Source organism: Myotis nattereri (genome assembly GCF_964212035.1).
Source record: "Myotis nattereri genome assembly, chromosome: 9".
NCBI classification, from domain to species: domain Eukaryota; kingdom Metazoa; phylum Chordata; class Mammalia; order Chiroptera; family Vespertilionidae; genus Myotis; species Myotis nattereri.
The window spans coordinates 3,693,013-3,707,905 of record NC_138084.1 but is presented as its reverse complement, the minus strand read 5'-3'; the positions used below and the strand labels follow the sequence as shown (position 1 = coordinate 3,707,905).

Sequence of the window (14,893 nt, the reverse complement as noted above, 5' to 3'; positions counted from 1 at the left end):
GCACAAGGTATTTTTTCCGGGTTTCCAGTTACTCACAGGGAAACCTCTGGAACTACAGCAGGTTGAGTACCTCACAAGGAACCTGAGTCCCACCCTCCCCAGCCCCCCCTCCCCCAGCAGCGCGCGCGCGTGCACACACACACACAGACACACACTCACACACACCCCCTTCCCACGGGGTGAGCATCAGTAAGCAAATCCCCAGTCGGAGCTGCAGCTCCCTGACATCTGTCTCACTCTCCTGGCTGTTTCCTTGCAGTTTCGTGCAAAGCCCAAGCCTGGAGACCTGATTGAGATTTCCCACATCGGCTCCTCGCACTGGGCCCTCTATGTTGGCGATGGTGATGTGGTCCACCTGGCTCCCCCAGGTAAGGAGGGTTGCAAGGGGGGTTGAAACTCTCTAAAGATTTGTTTACATGATGAGAACAACTGAAAGCCAAATGCCATCCTGGAACTCTCATTGGTTTCTCCCTGGGCAGGGCTTGTGCTCGCTGTACATCTGTGTCCGTTGGGGGCATCTCAGTGGTCCCTCGGGTCCTGACCCAGCAGGGAAAGAGGTCCCTGGGCCACAGGGAAGCCACTGCGCCCGCACTGGATGCTCTCCAGCTCCGGCCCGTTAGCTGGGCGCGCAGACAGATTTCCCTAAACCAGCAGCGTCTCTGGGGTCCCGCTCTCAGGAAGGGACTGCCTCTCAGCGCTGTGTCCTGTTGCTCAGAGGATGTCACAGAACAGGGCGTCCTGAGAGGGTTTCCTGAACACCCTCCATGGAGCAGCTCTCCCAGGTCCCACATCACAGAGAGTCTCACACAGACGCACACGAGCACCTGGAACCTGGATGGACCGCAGGGACAGCAGAAGCAGGATGACAGCCGGTCAGAGGAGCAGGCAGGCCCCACACTGTGTATCGTCCCTGAGAGAAAGGTGCTGGGATGAGACCGCGGGCTGGGAGCACAGGGGCTGGGGCCCTGCAGAGCAATGGCACCCACACCTCGGACAGCAAGCGTTTGCATTCTCGCTGGACAGAAACCGTCTCACGATCAGAAGAATCTGCTTGTCACTGACCAGGTTCTGTACGCTGTCACCTACACTGACAGAGTGGAAAACTGTCAGAATGGATGGCAAATAGTAAGCGAAACCCACCTAATGCAGACGGCACTTAGGAGGCTGGGAACAGGGAGCGTGAGTGTGAGGACCGGGTCCTGCTGTGTGAGTGCAGGTGGTGTTTCCTCAAGGACAGGTGCTGAGTGCAGCCTCAGCCTCAAGACTCAGCACATACAGGGAGCCTGCTGGTTCGCGTGCTCCTTAGCTCCCTCCTCTTAGAGAGCAAAACCTGGGCTCCAGGTCAATGGGATTTGGACGCTACCAGCTGGAAGCACTGTGTGGACTCTCCATGTGGCCAGAGCTGCCAGAAAAGCCTGATGATGCTTCAGGGTCCAATATCGGTTGCTGAACGGAGATGAAAGTGTTTACCATGACATTCAGAAGGAGAATAAGTGAGGGAATATATGAAATTTGCACAGCAGAGTCTGAAACACAGTGGGAGTAGAACAACTTTGATCTCTTTCTGAAACACACAAGTGCAAAGATGAACAAATACAATTTACTACCATTGTTTACAGTGGATAAGCTATGGACCAGCCAATACTAGGGACTGGTCAACTAGATGGTGTCCATTCATATAATGGAACACAGTGGCAGCCACTGACCATCACAACATTGATTAACATGAAAAGTATTACAACTTGTTAAGGAAAAGAGCAGAATCACTGAATCCTCCAATTACATTGGTGAAGGGACAGGCACCAAGGCTCAATAATGTCATCCCCTGGCCCTTCTTCCCTGTCTTGTGTCTTCTCTCTCCCTCCCTGGCCCCCCCTGCAGTTCCTGATACTCCTGTGTCTGATTCCAGGGGAGAAGTCTGAGGCTGGCGCCCCCACCGGCTTAGGGGTGGTGAAAAGGCAGCTCCTGGTGGACGTGGTGGGAAGCTGCTCCTATGAGGTCAACAACCACTTGGACCACCTGTACAAACCACGGCCCATAGAGGAGATGCTCATATCTGGGATTGTGATGGTTGGGAAGGAGATGGAGTACAGTGATCTGAGCAGGAACTGTGAGCACTTTGTCACCGATCTGAGATACGGCAAGGCCCGCAGCCGGCAGGTAAGGCCCTCCCTGGGGGGCTCCCTCTCCCTTCCGGTGGTCTGCCTGTTGTGGGGGTGACAGACCTCACTACCCAGAAGAAAAATTACCCTGAATGATGCAAACATGGGCTCTGGGGTTCCCCTGGCTGGGAGTCATATCTGAGAGAATAACGTAGGTCTTCTTCTAATCCGCTCAGATTCTTTTGACAGGGCACTTCCTCCCTGGGCCTCAGTGTCGCCATGTGAACAACTGGGTTCTGCCTCCTTCCCTATCCGCCCAAATTAATCTAAGCTCTCAGCTCAGCTTTAACCCCTTCCTCCTTGCCGTTTTAGCAACACAAGCTACTAACACAAACCCAGTGGTCCCTGCTCTTTCTGCTGAACCACAGCACCTCAGGGCGGGAGGACCAGTGATTGGGTTATCGGTGTCCTTAGATATAGAGGAACGACAGGAAGTAGAGCAGGTGGCAGATAGAAATAAGGATTTCTTGCTCAGATGGGGGTTTGAGGTGACCCGTTAGACATCCAGGTAGAGTTGTTGAGTAGCAGTTGGACAAGCGAGTCTGCTGTTCAGGGCTGAGGTGGGGCTGGAGATAGAAGTTTCCAGGCTGCTCTTGGGAACAGTACACAGAGCACAGTGATCCCTGAGGCCATGGCTTCCCATTGTCTCCCCTCAGCTCTGCCACCACCTCCCTCTGCAGAGCTGGAGCCCAGGGAGAGCCAAGACCACAGAGCCATTCCCACTTTCACCCCCAGAGCTCTGGCCCCAGGAGCCCTGCCAGGAAGCCCCCTACCCTACCCACCCCCATCAGGACCAATGGCCCCACCCAGGAGGCTCACACAGGCCCTGGAGTGGGTGGGACAGAAGTCTGGGGGTTGGTCAGGAAATCGTGAGGTCACATAATCAGGAACAGGATGGCCCTGAATAAAGTCATGAGCAAAAGATGAACAAAGAAGTGAATTCCAGAGGAGCTTCCAGGCTAAGTGACCACTGTTGGATGTTGGCATGGAATGAGGGCAAAGGGAAGCTGGCCCTGGTCTCAGATTGGGCGGCCTGGGGTGAGCGCTGCAGGAGGTTAGCTGAGGTCAGACACAAACAGGAAGATAAACTGAAAAATTCTCAGATCAGGAAGCTGTGGTGCCCTGGGCAGGGACACTGAGGAGCAGGGAGGAGGTGGTAAGGCAGGAGGGAGGGAGGGAGGAAAGGGGACCAGGAAGGGCCGGGGCAGAGAAGACCCAGTGCAGCCACTGCCACCTGAGTGTCCCTGGGCAAGTCCCTCTGCCTCTCTGGGCCTCAGTTTCCCCAGCTGAGCACGTGGGTGCTGCTTCCTTCCCCTGGGCTTGGGAGGGTGGCAGTTATGGGGGAAATGTGCCCGCAGAGCCTGCTGGGGGACTGTGAGCCCTGTGCCCAGGGCAGGAAGCTGGGCAACAACAGGAGGGCCTTCTCCAATGCTCAGGTGCCCTCAGGGTGCTGTCACCTGCTGTCTGTCAGCTCAGCATCTTCAAGGGTCCGTGTTCTGGGGCTGGGAGGGCAGAGTGTGAGGTGGTGGGTGTTGGGGCCATGCACAGCCAGGCAAACACAGGATGGAGACATGAGGGTCAGAGTGTGAGAGCAGAGAAGCTCAGACTCATCAGAACAATGTTGTGTGGGATGGGCCTGGGCCCCAGCCTCAGGGAAGGGGGTTACATACAGGCTGTTGTATTCCCACACTCCAGACACACACACAGTCCACCTGCATATGCGTGTCTGCTTCCTCCTGTGTACATGTACATGCAATATACAACATATCCATGCACAATATACGCAAACACACCCATGCCTTGCACACAGATTCTGAACAAATCTTCTCTCTCCCAATTCACAAGGTCATTTTTCCAGGCTTCTAGTTACTCACAGGGCAACCTGTAGAAGCTACAGCAGGCTCAAGATGTCACAGGGGAATAGATTCCTCCACACACACACACATTCTTCCCATGGGGTGAGCATCAGTAAGCAAATCCCCAGGCGGAGCTGCTGCTCCCAGCCCGGGCCTCTGTAGCTCCCTGACATCTGTTTCACCTTCCTGGCTGTTTTCTTGCAGTTTCGTGAAGAGCCCAACCCTGGAGACCTGATTCAGATTTTTCGATTTTACAACTCACACTGGGCGCTCTATGTGGGCGATGGTGATGTGATCCACCTGGCTCCCCCAGGTAAGAGGGCTGAAAGTATAACTTCCAGAGATTTGTTAACATGATGAGAACAATTCAAAGCCAAATGCCACCCTGGAACCCGTGTTGGTTTCTCCCTGGGCAGGGCTTGTGCTCACTGCACATCCCTGTCCCTTGGGGGCATCTGAGTGGTCCCTCAGGTCCAGGCACAGCAGGGAAAGTGGGCCGTGGGCCCTGGAAAACATGGGCTTCATCACCATTTGCAGCTCCCCAGCTCCATGCCCTTCAGCTGGGCACGCAGAGAGATTAATCCAGCATCGTATCTTGGTGTCCAGGTCTCATAAAGGAGAAGTATCAGTGAAGGTAGATTGGTCAACCAGATAATGTCCATTCATACAATGGAGCATAATAGCAGCTTCTGGCCTTCAAAATATTCATTAGCTTGAAAAATTATTCATAGCTTGAAAAATCATTAAATAAATCAGATTGGTGAAGGGACAGGCACCAAGGCTCAATAGTGTAATCGCTTGGCCCTTCTTCCCTGTCTTGTGTCTTCTCTCTTCCTCCCTGGCCTCCCCCTGCAGTCCCCGATACTCCTGTGTCTGATTCCAGGGGAGAAGTCTGAGGCTGGCGCCCCCACCGGCTTAGGGGAGGTGAAAAGGCAGCTCCTTGTGGAAGTGGTCGGACACTGCTTCTATAAGGTCAACAACAACTTGGACCACCTGTACAAACCACGGCCCATAGAGGAGATGCTCAGATCTGGGAAGGAGATGGTCGGTAAGGAGATGGAGTACAGTGATCTGAGCAGGAACTGTGAGCACTTTGTCATGGATCTGAGATATGGCAAGGCCCGCAGCCGGCAGGTAAGGCCCTCTGTTGGGGGGCTCCCTCTACCTTCTGTGGGTTTACTAGCGATCATATCACAGAGCTGACTATCCTGAAGAAAAAATTACCCTGAATGATTCAAAATTATGCTTTCTGCTCCCTGCTGGCTGGGAGTTAGGATATCAAAGAACAAATCTTGGGTCTGTTCCTCATCCACTCAGGGTCTTCAGACAGGTCACTTCCTCTCTGGCCTCAGTTTCTCCATGTGCAGAAAGGGGGGATGTTGGAGGACCTCTGAGACTCTGGCCACCTCTGTCCCTTTAGGATCCTTTGTATCTGAGACCCACCCTAAAGGCAGCTCCTGATGCCCTGTGTGCTGTCAGGAAAGTCTGGGCCAACCCGGGACCATGACCGGTCTCCTAAGGCCCCAGAGAGCCCTCGGGCAAGAGATGCTGAAGGTCTGTGGCCCATGTAGGAGCTCGAGGACATGTTCTGTAAGGTCTGGGCACATCCTTACCGCTCTCCTCTTTCCCTCTTAGCAAAGCACAGCTAGTGAGAGGCGGCAGCAGGATTCAATGCCCAGTGCTCCCAGCTCTTTCCTCTGAACCACAGCACCTCCAGGGCTCACAGCCCTTGTGAGTGGGTGACAGGCAGCCTGGATGGAGGAGATGAGGGGAGGAGCAGGATTGGGAGGGAAATTAAGCATTTGATGCTCAGGTGGGGTGTTGAGGTGACCAGTTAGACATCCAGGTAGAGCTGTTGTGTAGCAGTTGGATGTGTGAGTCTGGAGTTCAGGGCTGAGGTGGGGCTGGAGATAGAAGTTTCCAGGCTGAACTTGGGAACAGTACACAGAGCACAGTGATTCCCCTGGTTTCCCATCCTCTCCCCGCAGCTCTGTCACTACCCTCTCTCTACAGCGGTGGAGCCCAGGTAGAGCCATTCCCACTTTCAGCCCCAGAGCTCTGGCCCCAGTAGCCCAGGCAGGAAGTACCCTCCCCTGTCCATCCCATTAAGGACCAAATGGCCCCACCATGGAGGCTCACACAGGCCCCGGAGTCGGGGGGACAGAAGTCTGGGGGTTGGTCAAGAAAACGTGGGGTCACATATTCGGGAACAGGATGGCCCTGAATAAAGTCATCGGGGAAAGATGAACAAAGAAGTGAATTCCAGAGAAGCTTCCAGGCTAAATGACCACTGTTGGATGTTGGCATGGATGAGGGCAAAGGGAAGCTGGCCCCTGGTCTCAGATTGGGCGGCCTGGGGTGAGCGCTGCAGGAGGTTAGCTGAGGTCAGACACAAACAGGAAGATAAACTGAAAAATTCTCAAATCAGGAAGCTGTGGTGCCCTGGGCAGGGACACGGAGGAGCAGGGAGGAGGTGGTAAGGCAGGCAGGGAGGGAGGGAGGGAGGAAAGGGGACCAGGAAGGGTCGGGGCAGAGAAGACCCAGGGCAGCCACTGCCAGCTGAGTGTCCCTGGGCAAGTCCCTCCACCTCTCTGATCCTCAGTTTCCCCAGCTGAGCACGTGGGTGCTGCTTCCTTCCCCTGGGCTTGGGAGGGTGGCAGAGTGTGAGGTGGTGGGTGTTGGGTCCATGCACAGCCAGGACAAACACATGATGGAGACATGAGGGTCAGTGTGTGAGAGCAGAGAAGCTCAGACTCACCTGGACAATGTTGTGGGGGATGGGCCTGGTCCCCAGCCTCAGGGAAGGGGGTTTACATACAGCAGCGGTTCTCAACCTGTGCGTCGCAACCCCTTTGTTGGTCGAACGACCCTTTCACAGGGGTCGCCTAAGACCATCCCTCATATCAGATATTTACATTACGATTCAGAACAGTAGCCACATTACATTTATGAAGTAGCAACGAAAATAATTTTACGGTTGGGTCACAACATGAGGAACTGTATTTAAAGGGCCAGAAGGTTGAGAACCACTGACATTCAGTCTGTTGTGTTACCACCCTCGAGAGACTCACACAATACACCTGCATATGCATGACTGCTTCCTAGTGTGTGTGCCTGTACACACAACACAAAACATGCCCATGTACAATACCCACAAACACACAGTACTGCACACACATTTTGGACAAATCTTCACTCTCCGATTGCACAAGGTCATTTTTCCAGGCTTCCAGTTACTCACAGGGTAACCTCTAGAACAGGGTTATGAATCCTAATGTAAATATATGATATGCAGATGGTCTTAAGCAACCCCTATGGAAGGGTCTTTCTACCGCCAAAGGGGTCGCGACCCACAGGTTGAGAACTGCTGCTCTAGAAGCTATAGCAGGCTGAGGACCTCACAGGGGACAAGAGTGCCCGCCCCCTCACCCCCGGGCCCCCCCCCATCCCCCCCCCCCCCCACACACACACACACGCTTCCCATGCGGTGAGCATCAGTAAGCAAATCCCCAGGCGGAGCTGCAGCTCCCAGCCCGGGCCTCTGCAGCTCCCTGTGATCTGTCTCACCTTCCTGGCTGTTTCCTTGCAGTTTCTTGAAGAGCCCAAGCCTGGAGACCTGATTGAGATTTCCCGCATCGGCTCCTCGCACTGGGCCCTCTATGTGGGCGATGGTGATGTGATCCACCTGGCTCCCCCAGGTAAGGGGGGTTGAAAGTGTAAGTCTCCAGAAATTTGTTTACATGATGAGAATAATTCAATGCCAAATGCCACTCTGGAAACAAGTGTTAGTTTCTCCATGAGCTGTGCTTGGGTTCCCCCTACATCCCTGTCCCTTGGGGGCATCTCAGTGACCCCTCAGGTCCTGACCCAGCTGGGAAAGAGGTCCATGGGCCCCAGGGAAGCTGGGCTGGGGCCGCATTAGACGCTCTCAAGCTCCGGCCCTTTAGCTGAGCGCGCAGACAGATTTCCCTAAACCAGCAGCATCTCTGGGGGTCCCGGTCTCATAAAGAAGAAGGATCAGTGAGAGTGGATGGTCAACTAGACGATGTCCGTTCATACAAGGGAGCACATTCGCAGCCACTGACCATCACAGATTTCATTAGATTGAAAAGTATTCACAGCTCATTATGTAAAATGAGTAAAATCCGTGAATCCTCCAATCACATTGGTGAAGGGACAGGCGCCAAGGCTCAATAGTGTGATCCCTGGCCCTTCTTCCCTGTCTCGTGTCTTCTCTCTCCCTCCCTGGCCTCCCCCTGCAGTTCCTGATACTCCTGTGTCTGATTCCAGAGGAGAACTCGGAGGCTGGTGCCCCCACTGGTTTAGGGGAGGTGAAAAGGCAGCCCCTCGTGGAAGTGGTGGGAAACTGCTTCTATAAGGTCAACAACCACTTGGACCACCTGTACAAACCACGGCCCATAGAGGAGATGCTCAGTGCTGGGATTGAGATGGTTGGTAAGGAGATGGAGTACAGTGATCTGAGCAGGAACTGTGAGCACTTTGTCACGGATCTGAGATACGGCAAGGCCCGCAGCCGGCAGGTAAGGCCCTCTCTGGGGGGCTGCCTCTCCCTTCTGGGGTTCTGCTTGGGGTGGGGATGAGAGGCCTGTGCATCCACATGAAAAAATTACCCCGAATGATGTAAAATTATGCTCTCTGCTTCCTGCTGGCTGGGAGTCAGGATGTCTGAGAAGAAATCGCTGGTCTGTTCCTGATCCACTCAGAGTCTTTGAACAGGTCACTTCCTCACTAGCCACAGTTTCCCCAAGTGCACAAGGAGGGGATGTTTGGAGGACCTCTGGGGTCAGGCCGCCTCTGTCCCTTTAGGATCCTTCGCCTCTTAAGACCCACCCTAAAGGCAGCTCATGATGCCCTGTGTGCTGTCAGGAAAGTCTGGGCCAACCCGGGACCATGACAGGCCTCCTAAGGCCCCAGAGAGCCCTCGGGCAAGAGATGCTCAAAGTCTGTGGCCCATGTAAGAGCTCGAGGACATGTTCTGTAAGGTCTGGGCACATCCTACTGCTCTCCTCTTTCCCTCTTAGCAAAGCACAGCTAGTGAGAGGCAGCAGCAGGATTCAATCCCCAGTGCTCCCGGCTCTTTCTGCTGAACCACAGCATCTCCAGGGCTCACAGCCCCTGTGAGTGGGTGACAGGCAGCCTGGATGGAGGAGATGAGGGGAGGAACCAGTTTGGAGGGGAAATTATGGATTTGATGCTCAGGTGGAGTGTTGAGGTGACCAGTTTGACATCCAGGTGGACCTGTTGAGTAACCTTTGAATGTGTGATTCTGCTGTTCATGTCTGAGGTGGGGCTGGAGATAGAAGTTTCCAGGCTGCACTTGGGAACAGTACACAGAGCACAGTGATCCCTGAGGCCTTGGTTTCCCGTCCTCTCCCCTCAGCTCTGCCACCACCTCCCTCTGCAGAGCTGGAGCCCAGGTAGAGCATGAACCACAGAGCCATTCCCACTTTCACCCCCAGAGCTCTGGCCCCAGGAGCTCACGTAGAAAGCCCCCTCCTCTGTAATCCCAGTCAGGACCAAATGGCCCCACCATGGAAGTTCACACTGGATAAGTAATTGTAGGAACAGAAGTCTGGGGGTTGGTCAGGAAAACATGGGGCAACATAATCAGGAACAGGATGGCCCTGAATGTAAGTACATGCAACACATAGCATATTCATGCACAGTAAATACATACACACATGTATTACACACACATTCTGGACAAATCGTTATACTCCCAATTCCAAGGTCATTTTTTCAAGTTTCTGTTACTCTCAGGGACACCTCTGGAAGCTATAGCAGGCTCAAGACCTCACAAGGGACTAGAGTCCTCCACACACACACACACACACACACACACACACATGCTTCCCATGGGCGAGCATCAGTAAGCAAATCCCCAGGCGGAGCTGCAGCTCCCAGCCCGGGCCTCAGCCGCTCCCTGACATCTGTTTCACCTTCCTGGCTGTTTCCTTGCAGTTTCGTGAAGAGCCCAAGCCTGGAGACCTGATTGTGATTTCCCGCATCGGGTCCTCGCACTGGGCCCTGTATGTGGGCGATGGTGATGTGATCCACCTGGCTCCCCCAGGTAAGGGGGGTGAAAGTGTAACTCTCCAGAGATTTGTTTACATGATGAGAACAATTCAAAGCCAAAGGCCACCCTGGGAACCCATGTGGATTCTCCCTGGGCAGGGCTTGTGCTCACTGTACATCCGTTTCCCTTGGGGGCATCTCAGTGGTCCCTCAGGTCCTGACCCAGCAGGGAAAGAGGTCCGTGGGCCCCAGGGAAGCGGGGCTGGGCCTGCACTGGACGCTCTCCAGCTGCGGCCCATTAGCTCGGCGCGCAGACAGATTTCCCTAAACCAGCAGCGTCTCTGGGGGTCCCGCTCTCAGGAAGGGACTGCCTCTCAGCGCTGTGTCCTGTTGCTCAGAGGATGTCACAGAACAGGGCGTCCTGAGAGGGTTTCCTGAACACCCTCCACGGAGCAGCTCTCCCAGGTCCCACATCACAGAGAGTCTCACACAGACGCACACGAGCACCTGGGACCTGGATGGACCGCAGGGACAGCAGAAGCAGGATGACAGCCGGTCAGAGGAGCAGACAGGCCCCACACTGTGTATCGTCCCTGAGAGAAAGGTGCTGGGATGAGACCGCGGGCTGGGAGCACAGGGGCTGGGGCCCTGCAGAGCAATGGCACCCACACCTCGGACAGCAAGTGTTTGTGGTCTCGCTAGACAGAAACCGTCTCACGATCAGAAGAATCTGTTTGTCACTGACCAGGTTCTGTACGCTGTCACCTACACTGACAGAGTGGAAAACGGTCAGAATGGATGGCAAATAGTAAGCGAAACCCATCTAATGCAGAGGGCACTTAGGAGGCTGGGAACAGGGAGTGTGAGTGTGAGGCCCGGGTCCTGCTGTGTGAGTGCAGGTGGTGGTTCCTCAAGGACGAGTGCTGAGTGCAGCCTCAGCCTGGAGTCTCAGCACATACAGGGAGCCCGCTGGTTCGCCTGCTCTACTTTTTTAAATTTTTTATTAAGTTATTACCATATGTGTCTTTATCCCCATGTTACCTCCCTCCCCCCCCCCACTCATGCCCTCAACCCCCTGTTTTCTGTGTCCATTGGTTAGGCCTATATGCTTGTATATAAGTCCTTTGGTTGATCTCTCCCCCCCCCACCCCCACCTTCCTCTGAGGTTTGACGGTCTGATCGATGCTTCTCTGTCTCTGGAGCTGTTTTTGTTCATCAGTTTATGTTGTTCATTATATTCCATAAATGAGTGAGATCATGTGGTATTTATCTTTCTCTGACTGACTGATTTCACTTAGCATAATGCTCTCCAGCTCCATCCATACTGTTGCAAATGGTAAGAATTCCTTCTTTTTTACAGCAGCGTAGTATTCCATTGTGTAGATGTATCACAGTTTTTTAATCCACTCACCTACTGATGGGCACTTAGGCTGTTTCCAAATCTTAGCTATGGTGAATTGTGCTGCTATGAACATAGGGGTGCATATATCCTTTCTAATTGGTGTTTCTAGTTTCTTGGGATATATTCTTAGAAGTGGGATCACAGGGTCAAATGGGAGTTCCATTTTTAGTTTTTTGAGGAAACTCCATACTGTCTTCCATAGTGGCTGCACCAGTCTGCATTCCCACCAGCAGTGCACGAGGGTACCTTTTTCTCCGCATCCTCGCCAGCACTTGTCGATTGTTGATTTGTTGATGATAGCCATTCTGACAGGTGTGAGATGGTACCGCATTGTCATTTTGATTTGCATCTCTCGGATGATTAGTGACTTTGAGCATGTTTTCATATGTCTTTTGGTCTTTCTTCTATCTTCTTTCGAAAAGTATCTATTTAGGTCCATTGCCCATTTTTTGATTGGGTTGTTTATCTTCCTTTTGTTAAGTTGTATGAGTTCCCTGTAAATGTTGGAGATTAAACCCTTATCGGTGATAACATTGGCAAATATGTTCTCCCATGAAGTGGGCTTTCTTGTTGTTTTGTTGATGGTTTCCTTTGCTGTGCAGAAGCTTTTTATTTTGATGTCGTCCCATTTGTTTATTTTCCCTTTAGTTTCCATTGCCCTAAGAGTAGTATCCTGCTCCTTAGTTCCCTCCTCTTAGAGAGCAAAGCCCGGCTCCAGGTCAATGGGATTTGGACGCCACCAGCTGGAAGCGCTGTGTGGACTCTCCATGTGGCCAGAGCTGCCAGAAAAGCCTGATGATGCCTCAGGGTCCAATATCGGTTGCTGAACGGAGATGAAAGTGTTTACCATGACATTCAGAAGGAGAATGAGTGAGGGAATATATGAAATTTGCACAGCAGAGTCTGAAACACAATGGGTCTAGAACAACTTTGATCTCTTTCTGAAACACACAAGTGCAAAGATGAACAAATACAATTTATTACCGTTGTTTACAATGGATAAGCTATGGACCAGCCCATAATAGGGACTTGGTCAACTAGATGATGTCCATTCATATAATGGGACACAGTGGCAGCCACTGACCATCACAACATTGATTAACATGAAATGTCTTCACAGCTCATTAAGAAAAAGAGCTAAATCATTGAATTCTCCAATCACGTTGGTGAAGGGACAGAACCATAGCTCAATAGTGTCATCCCCTGGCCCTTCTTCCCTGTCTTGTGTCCTCTCTCCCTCCCTGGCCTCCCCTGCAGTTCCTGATACTAGTGTTTCTGATTCCAGGGGAGAAGTCTGAGGCTGGCACCCCCACCGGCTTAGGGGAGGTAAAAAGGCAGCTCCTCATGGAAGTGGTGGGAAACTGCTCCTATAAGGTCATCAACCACTTGGACCACCTGTACAAACCAAAGCCCATAAAGGAGATGATCAGTTCTGGGAAGGAGATGGTTGGTAAGGAGATGGAGTACAGTGACCTGAGCAGGAACTGTGAGCACTTTGTCACCGATCTGAGATACGGCAAGGCCCACAGCCGGAAGGTAATGTCGTCTGTGGGTGCTCCCTCTCCCTCTGGAGGTCTGCTTGGAATGGGGTTAATGGGTCTGACTAGCCAGAAGAAAAATTACCCTGAACGATGCAAACATGGGCTCTTGGGGTTCCACTGGCTGGGAGTTAGGTGTTAAAAGCAAAATTCAGGTCTGCTTCTAATCCCCTCAGGGTTTTTGGACAGCACACTTTCTCTCTGGGCCTCAGTTTCCCATGTGCAGAAGGAGGGGATGTTTGGAGGACCTCTGGGGCTCTGGCCACCTCTATCCCTTTAGGATCCTTCGCCTCTAAGACCCACCGTAAAGGCAGCTCGTGATGCCCTGTGTGCTCTCAGGGAAAGTCTGGGCCAACACTGCACCATGGCACGTTGGCTAAGGCTCCAGGGAGCCCTCTAAGGAGAGATGCTCAAGGTCTGTGGCCTATGTAAGGGTTCAAGAAGGTTCTTATGAGAAGACGTTGTGCAGCCAATTCCAGCTGAGTGTTCTTGGGCAAGTCTCCCTATCTCTCTAATCCTCACTCCCTATGTGAAGAAATGGGTGCTTTCTCCTCCTCTACCCAACCCAATAATGTAAGATCTGGGTACAGCTTTAACCCCTTCCTCCTTGCCCTTTACCAACACAAGCGAGTAGGGATTCAAACCCCAGTGGTTCCCTGCTCTTCCTGCTGAACCACAGCACCTCCAGGGCTGGAGGCCCAGTGAGTGGGTCTTAGGGGTACCTAGATGGAGGAGAATAAGCGGGGGAGAAGCAGTTTGGGATAGAAATTAGGGATTTGATGCTCAGGTGGGGTGTTTGAGGTGATCAGTTAGATACCCAGGTAGCAGTTGGACGTGTCAGTGTGGAGTTCAGGGTTGAGGTGAGGCTAAAGATAGAAGTTTCCTAGAGGCACTTGGGAACAGTACACACAGCACAGTGGTCCCTGAGGCCATGCTTTCCCATCGTCTCCCCTCAGCTCGGCCACCACCTCCCTCTGCAGAGCTGGAGCCCAGGTAGAGCATGAGCAACAGAGCCATTCCCACTTTCACCCCCAGAGCTCTGGCCCCAGGAGCCCAGCCAGGAAGCCCCGTCCCCTATGAACCCCTGTCACCACCTAATGGCCCGACCATGGAGGCTCACACAGGCCCCGGAGTGGGTGGGACAGAAGTCTGGGGGTTGGTCAGGAAAACATGGGGTCACATAATTGGGAACAGGATGGCCCTGAATAATGTCATGGAGGAAAGATGAACAATGAAATGAATTCTCGAGAAGCTTCCAGGCTAAATGACCACTGTTGTATGTTGGCATGGAATGAAGGCAAAGGGAAGCTGGCCCCTGGTCTCAGATTGGGCGGCCTGGGGTGAGCGCTGCAGGAGGTTAGCTGAGGTCAGACACAAACAGGAAGATAAACTGAAAAATTCTCAAATCAGGAAGCTGCGGTGCCCTGGGCAGGGACACTGAGGAGCAGGGAGGAGGTGGTAAGGCAGGCAGGGATGGAGGAAAGGGACCAGGAAGGGTCGGGGCAGAGAAGACCCAGTGCAGCCACTGCCAGCTGAGTGTCCCTGGGCAAGTCCCTCCACCTCTCTGGGTCTCAGTTTCCCCAGCTGAACACGTGGGTGCTGCTTCCTTCCCCTGGGCTTGGGAGGGTGGCAGTTATGGGGGAAATGTGCCCGCAGAGCCTGCTGGGGCACTGTGAGCCCTGTGCCCAGGGCAGGAAGCTGGGCAACAACAGGAGGGCCTTCTCCAATGCTCAGGTGCCCTCGGGGTGCTGTCACCTGCTCTCTGTCAGCTCAGCATCTTCAAGGGTCTGTGTTCCGGGGCTGGGAGGGCAGAGTGTGAGGTGGTGGGTGTTGGGGCCATGCACAGCCAGGCAAACACAGGATGCAGACATGAGGGTCAGTGTGTGAGAGCAGAGAAGC

At 53.3% G+C, this 14,893-nt stretch overlaps 1 protein-coding gene across 1 annotated transcript in view; it reads left to right on the top strand.

Annotated features, from left to right (window-relative positions):
• Positions 1-4,532: 4,532 nt before the first annotated feature.
• Positions 4,533-14,893, top strand: part of LOC308524734 (uncharacterized protein) — a gene marked incomplete at its 5' end in the record, with an annotated part of 32,551 nt that continues 22,190 nt past the window's right edge. The window contains 6 exons of the mRNA XM_081099287.1: positions 4,533-4,652; positions 4,874-5,152; positions 7,608-7,716; positions 8,309-8,559; positions 10,001-10,109; positions 12,742-12,992. Of these exons, the coding sequence (XP_080955413.1) occupies positions 4,533-4,652; positions 4,874-5,152; positions 7,608-7,716; positions 8,309-8,559; positions 10,001-10,109; positions 12,742-12,992 (1,119 nt within the window). The remainder of the gene's footprint in view (positions 4,653-4,873; positions 5,153-7,607; positions 7,717-8,308; positions 8,560-10,000; positions 10,110-12,741; positions 12,993-14,893) is intronic.